Source organism: Ptychodera flava, chromosome 19 (genome assembly GCF_041260155.1).
Source record: "Ptychodera flava strain L36383 chromosome 19, AS_Pfla_20210202, whole genome shotgun sequence".
In the NCBI taxonomy this organism is placed as follows: domain Eukaryota; kingdom Metazoa; phylum Hemichordata; class Enteropneusta; family Ptychoderidae; genus Ptychodera; species Ptychodera flava.
In genome coordinates this window covers 27,078,502-27,094,413 of record NC_091946.1, presented here as the reverse complement: position 1 = coordinate 27,094,413, position 15,912 = coordinate 27,078,502, and the positions used below count along the sequence as shown (strand labels likewise).

Genomic DNA, 15,912 nt, shown 5'->3' with positions numbered 1-15,912 from the left:
CAACAAATTGATAACAAAATTCCCCAATGTGTCTTTTTTTTGTCAATATACCCAGATTTAGAGCAGTTACTGTAATACACACCATGTTCAATGGTGTATCACTGTGACACACACTTACCATGTTCAATGGTGTATCACTGTGACACACACTTACCATGCTCAATGGTGTATCACTGTGACACACACTTACCATGTTCAATGGCGTCTCACTGTGACACACGTTTACCATGTTCAATGGCGTTTCACTGTGACACACACTTACCATGTTCAATGGCGTCTCACTGTGACACACACTTACCATGCTCAATGGTGTATCACTGTGACACACACTTACCATGTTCAATGGTGTATCACTGTGACACACACTTACCATGTTCAATGGTGTATCACTGTGACACACACTTACCATGCTCAATGGCGTCTCTGAAGAGCACAAGATCCATGGCAATGACTCCAGGAGTGTTGTTGTAGTCTTCAAGACTGTTCTCCATGAACGTCTTCAGGGCTTTGAAATCTTGCAAATCTTCATAGATGGGTACCTCTCCAACAGTCATGAAGTTACCTGAAACACACACAACACAACCCTTATACATCTCACTTCTCCCGAGTTTCTGTACTTTGGAATGCACATAAAATTTGTGCATGCAAACCCCACAAATCAATAAAATACTGTCAAGGACACTATGTGCTCACATTCAGTTTGAATTGGTCCATTCAAGAAATATTTAAACCAGAAAAACAAGAATGACAAAAGCAAATAAGGTCTCCAACTTAGGTACTGGAGGTCATCTTTAGGAAGATGCATATCAACTTCTATAGCAATGGGAGAAGCAGATCCTAAATACATAAGCAAATGTCAACAACAAAAAACAGAGAAGGCTTGATAAAAAAAGAAAAGGTGGGAGTGGGCAAAAATGCACAAGGGATCTGGTAAAAAAGTAATGCTGCATCATCGATCTTCTAGACCCTACCTCCTCCTGAATATCAAATGTTCCACCCCTTGGTATTACATAAGACCAAATGACAGGAAGTACATTTACAACCTTGGAGATTTTAATTAATGCCATGAGTGTTATCATTCTAATGTAAACAGCACTTAAGTTAGTTACAGATAGTGAAATGCCTTCCACTGTGGGTGGTGATTACAACATCTGGAATTATCCTGGATCCAAATTTCTCATCAGTTCTTGTATGTCTTACATAGAAAAGTTGCAAAAATTGGTCCAAAATGAAAAAAATCACCTCAGCTTTGATTTCTGGATCAAATTTTCCTACAAATTGGTACCAAATATGACAAAAATATGTTCACAGCCTTCAAAATTGTCTCACAACATATCCTGGGTTGGTGTAGGTCATTTAAGGTCACAAACTGAGAAAAGTACCTATAATATACAAATTTTGGGGTTTCCCAACACTTTGAGCAGAAAATTTATCTAATAACATCTTTCGGGACTTTATACCAAACTACAAAGCTATCAAACAAGGGACTTTATACCAAATTACAAAACTATCAAACAAGTAATTTTGAGATAAAGTTTTCTTGACCAAAAATGACAATATTGTCTTAAAAATACAATTTTTTATATTTCAGGACAATTTCCACATATCTAACTATTGTCATCTCTGTACGTCTGTGTACCAGATATGAAAGCTGTCTGTCCAGTGGTTTTAAAAAGGAAATACTGTCTAAGATTTTTTGACCAAAAATGACAAAATTACACAAAAATAGTAATTTTCCCAATTTTGTCATAATTTCAACAAATTAGAACAGTAACACCCTTGCAAAGAGACAACCCAAATTTGAGAGCGATTGGGCTGGCGGTTTCAGAGAAGAAGAATTTTTACTGAAAATGAGAAAAATCACAAAAAAATTCAGCAAAAATACAAAATTAAGGATATCTGCACAATATTCATAAAACTGTATAAGGTTCACCTAAGGTACTTGCACACAAATTTTCAAAGCAATCAAAAAGCGGTTCTTGAGTTATTAATTCTTAACCATTTTCACATTTTGTAAGCTCATTTGCATAATTTTGGCAATGCAGACTTCATTTGAACAAAATCCCATCTACAGCCCATCATCCATGTACACACCAAATACCAAGCTGAAACGTGCAGCGGTTTGCGTGTTTTTGATGTTGACGGACATACTGTACGTACATACATACATACATGTACATACATACATCATACATACATACATACACACATACATACAGACGCCATCAACTTCAGCCTATACGATAAACTCACATTGGTAAAACCAAATGTGAGCTAAAAATCACTTATTAACAGTGCTTCACAATATGAATGTGAATATGAAATAAATTAGCTGGAAATGAACTGTTTGACCTTCAAGTTGATATCTTATTGCGATGTGTTTACAAATGAATGTTGAAGAATGATTTCACTCTCGAACCCACACCAAAAAAATTGCATGATGTTAAAACCAGTGAAGATATAGTGACCCCTTGTAATGTACTATCATAAAAAAATCCTTTTGCAGCTTAAGGTAATATGCACCTCGAAAGTGAAAGACTTAAACTTTTGCTCTAACTTTCCTCAAGGGATCTTTCAATCATTCTCTTTCAAAATCAAGAATAAAAATAGGGGGTCACCATGCAAATTTTGGTACTAGAGAAACAAATAACCCAAGATTTACCAATATTAGATATTCAAAATGGCCGCCATCCCTGTGTTAACTCTATGAAGAAAAATAAACATTTTCGCATTTCAAAAAACTAAGCCAGTGAAAAGTTTTCTTTCACCAAGAGCTTTAAAATGAACCCCCACATTCATGTGGTATATCAGAAGAGAATTGTAAAAGTTTGAGAGTCCGAATGTCTGTCCCCGAGGTGCGTATATACTGCCTTAAAGAGGAAAGTCCAGCGCCGTGGGCGCACAATAGGCAACGTCGTAGTGACATCGGTTGATGGCAAACACTGGGCGGGATGGTTAAACACTTGCTTAGTCGTTGGCTTATCAGAGAAACATAAACTATCTTTTACACCAGGAACTACCGATTATCACCTCTGCCTGAATATTACGGAAGTGTGTAGGGTTCACACAATTCGAGACTACATTATAACTAGGGTGGAGTAGGCCTACTGGTCGAGGGGCTGTGGTCTGGTCGACAGCCTGAGACCTTCCTTGACTGTGATTTCTTCGCTACTAAGGTGACTGTATGCCGTACGTTGTGAGTTCGAATCCAATCAAATTTACTGAATTCAAATCACAGTCGTTTTGCGGTTTGATAGACAGCGATGCGATGACCGCTGTGGTATGCAATAGAAATACATGTATAGGAAGTTATGAAACAGAATGGCCGCTCATGTATCGCCGAGTTCGGAGACGAATTTCCATCATACAATTTGCTCAATAAACAGCAACGGTGTATGGCTTTCAATACATCTCTGATTTCTGCTAACTTTTTTGCGTCTATGTAGATGTGTGCATATTCCGTTGCGATTTCAAATGGGACCCGGTTTTCAACCCCCTGGTTTCAACCCCGGCTTTCATCAACACGGAACGGATACTTTCTCACAACAGCAGCGGGTGATTTGAATGTGAAGGCGCTGTGATTGAAGCCAGTAGTTGAAATGGACAGAGTATTACGAGTTTCGGAAGGAAGATAGAAAACGAAGGTCTTGACTTAGTTCAGGAGAGAATTTCCTCGGGCACTGTATTGAGTTTAAATCTAGCCCTGAACATCTCGTGTTCGGTACAAGCGCGCAAACTAGACATATAAAAAATAAGGGGAAAGTCTAGCAAATAGATGATAGTCTCTAAGGACGGTAGCAGATTGTGATCGTAAGCAATCGTAAGTTAGAACCTTCTACTGTTTGTAGCTTTATGGCTTTTTTGGTTGGCAGTGATGTAGATAATAGCCGGTCACTGGTACTTCGCACGGCCGGGTTACACGCAGCTTGCAACGGGAAAAAAAACTTGTGAATTTGAAAAACAAATCTTCACCCATTCGTAAGCTTATTTTCCGTGTAATTTTGGCATTTCGAACAAATCAGAGGAAAGGGTGAAGAAATTTTGAGTAAAATGATTTAAAACGTTACGACCCCCAGTTTAGAGTTTGGTATGCATGACCCGAAGTATAGTGAGCGCAGATTGCATATCCGGTTACCTCGGATAGGTAACCTCGGAAACATCGACGACCGTTCGTAATATGCAAATGACATGTGACTTAGACGTTGTGGAAAAGTTGCCGTAGTTCCATAGATGAGCCTGCATATTTGCATTCTATACATACGCTGCTTGCTGTTCCGATATGTAAGCCAGAATCTTCAACAAAAGGAAACTACTAGTAATCTGTGACAATGGTCAGCCAATATTTTGAAATACATTGGTAAAGAAAGTAAATGACGCTGATGAGTCCCCCAGGACAGCTGTGCAGGGCCGTGGTCGTCGTCGATGAGTACTCGAGTATGGATATGGATGATCATGGATGATCGATCTACAACGCAATAGTGGCAACGATGTAATCGACACTGAAATTTCAATTCCACTCAGCTCAACTGAATTGAATCAACTGATAAAACATGACCAAACTTGTCACAATGCTAAAGGTACTTCCTCAAAATGTGAGCCAAAAGATTCAGTTTCGATGCCTGAAGGAAAAATGAAATTGTGATTGCCTTCAAAACGACGTGTGAAGACTCTCAATGTTCATAACTTTTTACAGGAACACATACAAAACGTTTTTTTTCAAGACCACCAATCACTCAAAAAGAAAATGCCGTTTCTTGCGTGTTCATTACATGTGTCGTATCGTTTACGTTGTATGTGGTTGTGTATGCGTGTGTTTAGGTACGTACATAACGGTGATTTTAGTGATAAGTCAGTACGCTTTGTTTGTTGTGCTCGGCAGGGATCAAGATCGCCTAGGCCGCAATTTGAATTTGAGTAATCATGATTGGCAGCATACATTAACATTTAGAACAGAGGTCAAATGGACATTCTGGACCCACACTTTGTGAAAATATGCGTTCTCTGTATTAAATAACAGTGTTTTTCAACGTTTTTTCGACATACAGGCAGTCGCTATACATTCACAGGTGTCATGTATGAGATTGAACGGAAATTAACGCCGTTCACCCGTCGAATTTCTGGAAATCTCGGAGCAAATCGAGTGCGTCTTACCCGTAGCGTGGCTTTTTCACATCTGCATAGTCTTACCATAATCCCCCTTTTGTAGGGGACTTTCCTCTTTAAGACTTACAATCAGTGCAGAAATCTACATGAGAAAGACAACAATTTCAGCAACATCCTTTTACTGAGTGGTAAATACAAGCCATGGGAAGTGGTAAAATGTACTGCTTTGCTGGTATTTTCATATTATCCTGTGTGCAAATTAAATACTCACCAAATATGGGTGGTTGTTTGTTTGGACAGATGTTGTGGTAAGTTTGATCAAACAGAGAACCAAGCTTCTCGCTCAGAATTGAAATGAATGTATCGATGTCATCAGAGCCAACTAAACGATCTGAGAATACTCTGAAAAGATGAAAGTAAACAAGTTTTTAAAGTTAGTGAAAGATACATGACATTGTTTATAATCAAATTTCTGCTAAATGTTTACTTCAGTGATGTCATAACTCCAAGAAGAATACAAACAAGAAATCAAATTTTATTTCCTCATAGTTTTTTTGGCCCACTCAGTGTAAATAACTATGGAATGACTTTGTATGTATTTGTGTGAAACATGGTACAACACGGTTGATTTTGATGATATGATTGGAACTCTACTCAGGAAAATAGGGTGAACTATAAACACTTAACCTTACATAGAATAAGCTGATTTTGTTTGCGCGAATGGACACTTTGCCACTCTGAAGTGGGCAATCCTGTATGTACTTGTACAACCATAACCTGTACGTAGTTGGACTGACCAGCAGCGCGGTGGTCAAAGAGGTATTTCAGTTCACAAACCTGAAACATTCGTGTATCCACAGCCTAGTCATGCTGTGTTTGGTGTCGTAGTAATCTCTGTGAGACCGTAGCAGGCCTTGGAACACCTTGGAGATATCCCTCATGTTGAAGAGGTAATGGATCTTGGCGGGCGTGGGCAGGAACTTCTGGACCACATTCTGGTACATTTCGATGGTGGCCTGTGTCATGATGTCGCCGATGGGCTTGACATCTTCCTCAAAGTCTTGCAGTTTCTGGCTGATCATGGTACCAAAGATACGCTTGATTTGGGATTCCTGAAAGTTGAGAATTTTTTGTCAGTTTCATGGCTGCTTTTGTTCATATGTACATATAGGTGTCTGTCTGTCTATGATTCTTTGGATAGCAGAAGATGACATGGTTGGGTGTTAAACTCCCCCAGGGTGCTCCCATTCTATCCTCCCATCTTGGGTGGGGGTTGGGGGTGGGAGTGGGGAAAGAGACAGAATAGGATAACTCCCTAAGGCTTATTGCTGGTAATATTTGAGGCTTTGAACCATAAAACAACCAGAATACTTACACTTGGGAAAGTCATGTTGATGAGATTAAATCGACTCTGTAGACGTCTTGAGATGTGTGTACGGCCACCTCCTGGTGGGCCCATGGCTGCCACAATTTGCATATCCTATGGATGCAAGAACAACAGTATGACATGCAACAGCTAAATGTATTGTCCTCAATAATTATTTTCCCACTCAGGGACATTTATCGTCCAAATGTTGAAAGACGTGTCAGAGAAAAACATCCCAAAATTATGACAAAGTAGAGGTTTTTAATTTCAGGGTATCTATCTGCACAAACCAGCAACGTTAATGTTATGTCAAGAATGCGAAGTTACCATGCAATGCATCAACAAATTCAGAAAATATGCATTTTGAAAAATACACTCACTGATAAACAAATAAAATGTTGGTTATCTGGGGTTAATGAAATACCCCCTATTGTTTCAATAGCCTTGTGTCGACATACAACATGAAATAATTTCCATCATCAGGTAGAATTTTTGTGCACCTGTCCCGTATCACATTTGCTTGAACAGCACACTATGCTTGAAAAAGTATACAGCTGAAGATATTTTCACGTGACGAAACTTAAAATGTGATGACTGATGATCCAAATTGAGTTGTGATAGAGAAGAAAACCCTGCTCCTTACCCTGACGTATTTGACAGTCTGTTTCAGTCTGTCATACCAGAATCCATAGTCCATCCAGAGTTTCATCAATTCCAACGGTGGCTGGGAACCAAAGGTGTCCTTGGCCGGCATGTTGAAATCATCCATGAAAGTCACCAACTTCTTACCACCAATGGGCACATAGACACCTGATGTCCGGCAAAAGAAAGAACAAGTCAAAAACAATGCTGATGACTATTTATGAATCATGAATATCTGCACCTCCAGTGTTGTGTTGTTGCAAGGTTTTGTCAGTACTGTAGAAGAACGGTGCGTCTCTGAGCTACAGAAGAATTTTTATCCGATGTAGTACCAAGACTCGCAACAACATTTATAGTCTTTTTCATGGGAATTACATGTATAATGCAGTGAACAAACACAATATTAGTTTTCAAAGAATAACAAAACAGTAAGGTATACTATCTGGGATCCTGAGGTTCAGCGTTACTCTAAAATAAACTATTTCAGTGCCAAATTCAATTTTTGTTACCATAATTAAATATAACCAAGACCATTTTTTTCAGGTCCAAACATTTTTTTTCAAATTTTTCCCAAACTTTTCACAAAAAACTGGAGTCTATGAAAACGTTTGTCAGTTTGGTTCAAAATTATCAAAGCAAATATAGAAAAATTTATAATAATGTGTAAAATATTTCACTTAAAGTTTAGGGGGAAAATTACACCACTAAAAGGATTAAGAACAGCATCTGTTCTGCATTGTTTACAGAAACTATACCGTTTTAACGTGCAGAAATCTCACCTTTGGTTCTCTTTTCAACTCTACTCTCAATGATGTCTTGGACATTATTGGACGTCGTCTGGGCTGACATGTTGATGGTCAGCACACTGTACTTCTGTGGCTCCAGCTTGCCCAGGACAGCCTGGGCCACCGAGGTCTTGCCTGTGCCAACTGGTCCAACCATCAGGACAGGATGGACAGCTTGTATCAGAGTGTTCACCAGGAAGTCGTAGCGAACTGTGTCAACAGTAGGCACTATGATACGATAGAATGGTAGGCTGTAGAGAAAAGAAGAAACATCTTTCAGATGTTTGAAGTATTTTTATCTGATACACCAGACAAAGCTGACTATGCGATACTTTAAGCAGTTTATATGATCTCAATGTCTTTGCAATGGTTCAAAAAAATCTCATGCACTTGTGCATTCCAGCGCAGTACAACTGCTGCATACTTTCTTTGCTAAAAATTTGTAATTTCATTAGGAGACAAAGATTACCGGCAACGATTGGTTGATAATTTTGCCCCAAAAAACAAAAGTATTCTCCATTATTTTGTGAGGGGCAGTAGTCTGGTTAGCAGTTTACCTAACAGAATCTAAGACCTGATTATACTTTGTTTCCTCTTTGAACACCTTTAACATCTTTATATCACTTGAAGTCAGATTTTGGAACAATCCAATTATTCTATGATCAAAGTCAGACCTTTACAATATAAAATAGGGGTGGAATCTTTGAGTTTTGAAGATGAGCTTACTTTGGTTGATATCTCCAACCTCCTCTCAGTTTATCTTCCCAATGAGCCCAAGTTTTATTCTTGACATCCACAAAGTATTCATAGATGCTGTCTTTGTTTGGGAAGGTGCCTTCAATTTCTCTGATATAGTTGTCTATCTTCTTTCTGCCGTCTTCGTCAACCGAGGCACAAACAGACCATATTACGCAGAACAGGTACCACAGCTCGTGCATGCGTTCATAGTTTTCTCTGTCATGTGGGCTCACCTGAAAGACGCAGACATGAAAATAAATGTGTGCATGTCCTCAATCCTGCCTACTCCAATGGAAATTCCTTTGATGTAATGGGAATTTATTTTAAAACTGTGTTTGTTTCTTGGTGGACCTGATTGTGTCTTCTCGCATCATCGACATTTTTGGTGTCTTCATCCTGTGTTAGTATATGTATTCTTGATTTGGTTCTCCATGGGGGCGCTGTTGATGGACCACTCATCTATTTCACAATGGAAGACTGAGTCTCTGATTAAATGAGGAATTACTGTACATTTGATTGTGAGCTCCGTCATACTGTATGTAAACATATGCACAAACAGCAGGAACTTTAAGTTCACTAAATATATATGATAGCTGTTTTTTCTTCATATTTGTTGTATTCTATGTTTTTAACATTTTCATTTTTAACCTTCCTCTCCTTGTCTGTTCATTTCATTGCTGAAGTTGTACAAGCTCACTACAATAAAATACTGCAATGTTGAATTGCATTAAGATTGGTCTGAGCAGTGAAAATTCAAATCATGCTTAGGACAGTGAATCTATAATCTCACTCACCCCATTCTTCTCAGTGGCCAGGGATTCAAACAGTTTGCAGAGTGAAGCCACGCCGTTGAGTTCAGAGATTGCCACCAGTTCATTGCAGTTCTGCTTCTTGAATTCCAAGATCTTGGTCAGGTACTTGTCAAACAGTCGCTGCAGGATCTCAGCTGATGCCTGTGATGCCATGAAAAAAATATTACATAGAGGTTGTAATATGGTAGATGAATAGCTGAAAGATGTACTAATTCATTCTCCGTGAGACGAGAGGTTTCCTGTCCATTATGGTCAAAAACAGGACTGACTTTATTGAGGGGCAAATGCATGTACAGTGAAACCTGTCTATTAACTTTAAGGACACCTGCAGGAATGGAAAAAGTGTCCTTAATATGGAGGTGTCCTTAATAGACAGGTGTAATTCTATTCAAAATGTAACTCATGGTTTGATAAATCTGTCCTTTATAAAGAGGTGTCCTGATTAGAGAGGTGTCCATAAGGACAGGTTTCACTATACAAAAGTATCCTGGGGAACCTGAAGCTGAAATTTTTCTCTGTGTAAAAGCTTGGTTTGGTTTGATTCAAAGTTTATCAAAGCCAAATTCATAATCACGTTAAAATATGACAGAATTCAATGCTGTAAATACTGATTTCAAAGTTCAACCTTTTCGACGTGTTGTCTTCTTGTGTGCACCGAGCATGAGCAAAGTTAAATTTCCAAAAAAATCGAACAGTACAGATGCAATAGTGGAACAATGCCACTTCCAGACATCTGTCAATTCAACACCACCATTTAGGTCAGATCTCTGGATGGTAGACATTACTTCACTTATATGAACTTCCTCTTGCCGACTTTAAAAAACTAACCTTATCTTTCCTCTTTTCCAGCCATGAATTGACGTAAGGCTGCCACCTGAGGTCAGCATAGTCTGTGTATACCATACCGCATCTACTGACAGTAGCTGGTGATGCCACAGCCAAATCTTCCACTTCAAACAACAGTGATACCTGCAATACATACAAAGAATGTAAAGCTCTGTGTAACATTGATCTTCAAATGACAAATACAACAGCGAAGAAAAACTTTTGAGGGTCAAAGTCATCATTCTGTGGCTCATTTTGTTTTTCTGTCAAACAGTTTAATGCAACTCAGTAGACTAAAAATTTCACATTACTTTTTTGGTCTACTGCTCATTGGAGTTCATTTTGAAGTTCATGGAGTAACTAAATTTTTCACTGCTTAATTTTTGTGAAAATTCAAAATTCCATTTTTCCTACAGAGTTAACACATGTAGGGATGGTGGCCATTTTGAATTTTAAAAAATAGTAAAATTTTAGTAATTTGTTTCTCCAGTACCAAACTTTGCATGGTGACCCCTGATTTTTATTCCTTGTTTCAAAAGGGAACAGTTTAAAGTTTCCTTACGGAAAGTTTGAGCAAAAGTTTGAAGTCTTTCAATTTTGAGGCATGTACTTAAGCTGGTAGTACTTAACATTACAGTATATGTAAAATATGAGAGTACCAGTAATCAAAATTCTGACAGCCGATGATATTTCAATCAAAAGAGGAAAAGTTCAATCAATACATCAAAATCCTGTCATAAGATAGTGACAGCATATCTTCATCCATTCAGGCTGATTTGCTGATGTGTCAATCAAACTGCATTATTGACTGTCATGAGAGTCAACCAATAGAAGTGACAAAATGTGTGACAAGTCTTAGGGTCAGGGCTTTTTGACCTCACCTGTTCTGGCATGGCAATACGTTCACCATTGATCAGTGTCAACACTTTGTTGTCGTCCATGACAGAGTTCATACTCTCAATCCATAGGGTGTCCACAGGACCATCAAACACCAGCCATTTAAAGTCAGGCTTCTCATCTGTAGTGTGAAAAGGAGAGAAGCGGGGACTTCAAACTTGACTGTGGCGGAAGACTATGCTAAATGGCATGTTTTTAACCCTTTCACCACCATGGTTTGGCCCAAACCTATTGCTATCAATGGTGATTGTGGACCTGTTTACAGGGAATCGGGGGTGAACAGGTTAACACACAACAAATCTGTGTGCAAGCAACAGTTTGATGAATTGTTTCAAAGCATTGATGATTCAAAGCTTAGGGATGTTTTTAAAGTTCCACATAGAAAGGTAGCTATGTTTCTGCATGGGAATGTTTCCTAACCAAACTCATGCACCACACTGTTAACCCTCTCACCTTCATGGTTTCACCCAAACCCATTGTTATCAATGGTGTGTGTGGACCTGTTTACAGGAAACTGGGGCGGGCAGTTAAATATTTGGAATCAACTCATGTTCCAAGTTTTCTACATCTCAAAACCTTTCCTGAATCACCAGTTTTTAAAATTCTGTTCCAAGTTCTTTTATACAGACAATATCAAACACTAGAAAACATTTGGACTGAACCATATTGCAGTGACGATGGTGTTAATCAGTTGTGATAGGGCCCACAGGAGGTTGGTGTACACACTGAAAGCAAACTGACCATGGATGTACATGTAGTTGAACAAATACACTCAAATCTTACCTGCGCATGTCTGTCTCATCACACTGGACAAAACACCATCTGTCCACTCGTTGGTATTGAGATCAAATTCACCATACAACTCACCCAGTGACAGGGATTTAGGATTGATTGGGAAGTCCTGCAGAGTGAAAATCAATTGTCATTTTTGTAATCATCAAGGTCTTCACAGAATTTTTATTTTGGCAAGACTGAGTCAATAAATTTCTCCGTCAGAGAAATTAAAGGTTCTGGAATCTTTAAGCTTATGAAAATTTTCATAAAACAAAAGCAGAATCTAAAATATTGTCACTTGAATGACATAGATCTTTTACACACAATATTACAGTCTGGCCCTAAGACTTTACAGGTATGATGTCAACATACATTTACACACTTATTACATTCACACACTATTACTGTATGTGTTCATGGAATACAATATAGGTATTACATTTATCATGCTATAATATAGTTTTTTCAATTCTGACTGTAGTCTTTTCAAGTGCAACACACTTTAGCAATGAAATATATTCAAATAAACTGAGACGGTGTAGGAAGATAACGTCACTTGTCTTAAGATGTACCATGACCACCGCAATACTAGTAAATGCTAAGCAAAGTAACTTTATAGCGCCTTTCAACAAAACAGTCACTTACTCTGACAGCTTGATAATCTTCATAGTTTTGTTTCTTGAGGGCAGTCATGGAAGCCTGCAAAGTTCTCCATGCAACTGTCTTGCCACTCCCCGTGCCACCCACAATCATGACAGAGTGACGGGAATTCATGGTCTCATACAACTGAATGACTTTCAGTATCGTCATGGCAGTCGCCTGTAACCTTTGACCTTTGAGCTCTTTCTCAACTGCAACTTTCAGCTGTGAAAAAAAAAAGAAACGCGGATAGAGTCAATAAAAGAAGCTAAAATTCATTTACAGATGTGTTCACAGTATCTCAGTAAAGATTAACACAGGTTCTAATTGGCCTAATCCAGAACAAAATGCCGCACTCTGACTTTGTAGTGTTCTATGGACAACAGAAACTGATGACACTGTAGTGGTTGAAACAAATACATATGGAAAAATGCACTGACAGGAATACACATAGTTCTAGCTATGTATCAGCGTGTGATTTTGTTTGTATCATAGTCTATTCAAATTCCAGGTTTAACCCATTGAAAAAATGCTACATGGACAACATTCTCTTCGATGACAGTTTGTTCAAGACATCGACAATGAACAGTCCATGCCTGGTACTTGGCAGCCATATTGTTCCATAATTTTTGATAAGTATTTATCTTGTACCCGTATTTGACACTGAAACACCAATGAAGTGTTAATCATACCAGTATATTACGGATTTGCGACAGATACACGACAGCAACTCAAGAGATTGATTTGCTGATTCATCTTTTCGCCACGATAGAATACTTGAGTACATTGACAAATAGTTCAGAAGATCACAAACCTTGCCGTAATCAATGACTGGTGTGTCAACTCCAGGGAACAAATCTGATGTAATGGCATTGAACAGTGGCAGATCAACAGCTGTCATTTTGGGTACATTCATGTCCTTCATAGCTAACAGTAAAACCTACAAAAAAATATATAAATATAAGAATAGTTACATGTGGTTTGGAAAATTCCTTGGATTTCAGGAGCAACAAAAAGCAATTCCTTAAAAAAAATTATCCCAAAGAAATCAAAGTGAATCTAACGAGATTCTTTGTGAAATTTTTCTGGATTTTGGTGAATTTCAAAATAGTCCCTTGTGCATCCTATGATCTTTGGCAATCATAAATGGTATTTTCCAGTCCCTGACAAACGCCATTGGATTTCTACAGCAGAGGGTATTTTCACAAGGTATGAGGCTAACAGTGAACACTATGGAGCAAGTTCTACTCTATGAAGCAAGACTAAAATATTAATTCACTCACTTCTTCATCTGGCATGGATGCTGGAAAGTGCCTCTTCTTCCTGCCGGCATATCTCAACACTGATGTCAAGGCACGGAGTCCAAAGTCGTAATGGTCCTGCTTGGATAACTGTTGTACAGCCAGGGAGTACAGGGTGTGGACTTTCTTGGCAAGGAGCTGAAGAAACAAGAATAGAAATGTTTTAAAAGGAGACTATACTGAAGGCTTTGTTATTTTGAAAACTGATTCAAGTTGGGATAGTGGATATCGATAATATAGAAATTTATCTTTGAATACAGTATATGACCAGATATGCCCTAGCTGTAATTTTGACCATTATCAAATCCTAAATTATCTACTTGTAGCCTCTATTTTCCCTATCTACCCTTGGGTATTTGACATAAATTTGTAATCTGTGTGTGGGGCATTTGACTTAGCTTGGAAAAAAATGTCAAATTCTCCTGTTAGGCACGCACTCCCTTTCCTGGTGGAAAACATTGACAGGTGCATAATATACATGGATGGTAGGCTCTCACCTTGGTGTTACTGAAACCTTCACCAAAGAGGATGATTTCAGCGATGTAAGCCGAGTCAGGTACAACCATGGAGATTGGACGGAACATGGATTTCAAATTATCAGGCAGCTCAGTACGGCCAGCATAACCTAGGATGTACAAAAACACACAGTGTCAGCATGAGACGATGGAAATATTGATGCATCTATGGAAGAATAGACAATTTTTACTGACAATGTGTTAGACTCTCCACAGTCGCTGTGCCTTGTTTTGTGCGCGTCAAAGTTGGGCCTGCATTCGAAGGCTACGCTGTGCAGCTGTGAGCACGCGCTGCCAGACACAGCGACTGTCGGTTCTTGCAAGTATATGAGTATTCAAAAGGGTAGTGACGTCAAAAGAAACACATATCTAACGGGATGGAGATAATATATTCTAGAAACTGGTAGACCTATATACGCGGTATGTTTTTATTTTTCATTTTACATTTTATTTGGCTATGGAACTTGTCATTTGTTTTTGATTGACGGATGTGTAGAGTTCTGTAAAGTACCCGGATCAGGCAGAAATCCGACCGGTCGCTTGCAAGAACGTCCAGACCCTGGGATTCGCGTCGCGTCTCTGAAGGGCGCGCGCGTGTTCCAACTGACTGACACTGGGAAGAACGAGAATCGCAGGGTCTCTGCCAGACTAACAATGTGTACTCGATACTACTATTCAGTGACAGATCCAAATGCCAAGTATTTCATATTCACATTATCTTAAAATAGATAGATGAGTAAATACACAAACTTGTACTGAGATATCTTGATCATAGTCATTGGTCAAAAACCTTATTTCTACATATAGTAAAGAAACACACATGCAATCACTGTCTCCTGGGTTAACAACTGTGTTTGGCAATGATTATGAAATTTATCTTAAGTGCAGGAAACGCCTTCTTTACAGTGCCTTTGAGTTGGTATAGACAACCCTTTCCTAGGTCAAAACAGGACTTCAAATCATGATACAAATTATCATGTTTTCTACCAACACATACAATATATTTCGCATTGATCATTCAGTATTGAATCATATCAATATTCAATGTTATACTTTGGGGGAGGGGGGCTGGCAGGAGCATGAGGGTGGGAAAGATGAGGGGACAACTTACCAGGATTCATGGTGATGAAGATACCACATGACCAGACCAAGTTGATTTCCCGACCTTCAAAGACAAATCTAGATGAGCCAGCTGCCAATGCTGACAAGATTGACAGGATCTGTTGTGCTACCACAGACAATACTTCAATGTTGATACGGTTGAACTCATCAAAACAACCCCATGCACCAGTCTGAAAGTTGAAACAATGTTTACTTTTAATCAAATTATAGCTCATTTTCTGCATAATTTTTGTTAATGAAGGTTGAATGCACCTTGCAAATAGAAATTCGTATTCTAAAACTTTTACAATACTTTTTTGGTCTACCACTTGCTGTGGCTCATTTTGAAGCTCATGGAGTATCTATAGTTTTCACACTGTCAGGCTTATTTTTGTGAAAATCAAATAGTTTATT

At 38.6% G+C, this 15,912-nt stretch overlaps 1 protein-coding gene across 1 annotated transcript in view; it reads right to left on the bottom strand.

The window, feature by feature from the left end:
• Nucleotides 1-15,912, bottom strand: part of LOC139119117 (dynein axonemal heavy chain 2-like) — a 78,657-nt gene that overhangs the window by 31,951 nt on the left and 30,794 nt on the right. Inside the window, 16 exon segments of the mRNA XM_070682760.1 lie at nt 407-562; nt 5,375-5,505; nt 5,941-6,215; nt 6,479-6,583; nt 7,113-7,279; nt 7,891-8,147; nt 8,623-8,867; nt 9,429-9,587; nt 10,275-10,415; nt 11,153-11,289; nt 11,952-12,069; nt 12,588-12,806; nt 13,396-13,521; nt 13,865-14,020; nt 14,380-14,507; nt 15,509-15,689. Coding sequence (XP_070538861.1) covers nt 407-562; nt 5,375-5,505; nt 5,941-6,215; nt 6,479-6,583; nt 7,113-7,279; nt 7,891-8,147; nt 8,623-8,867; nt 9,429-9,587; nt 10,275-10,415; nt 11,153-11,289; nt 11,952-12,069; nt 12,588-12,806; nt 13,396-13,521; nt 13,865-14,020; nt 14,380-14,507; nt 15,509-15,689 — 2,701 coding nt within the window.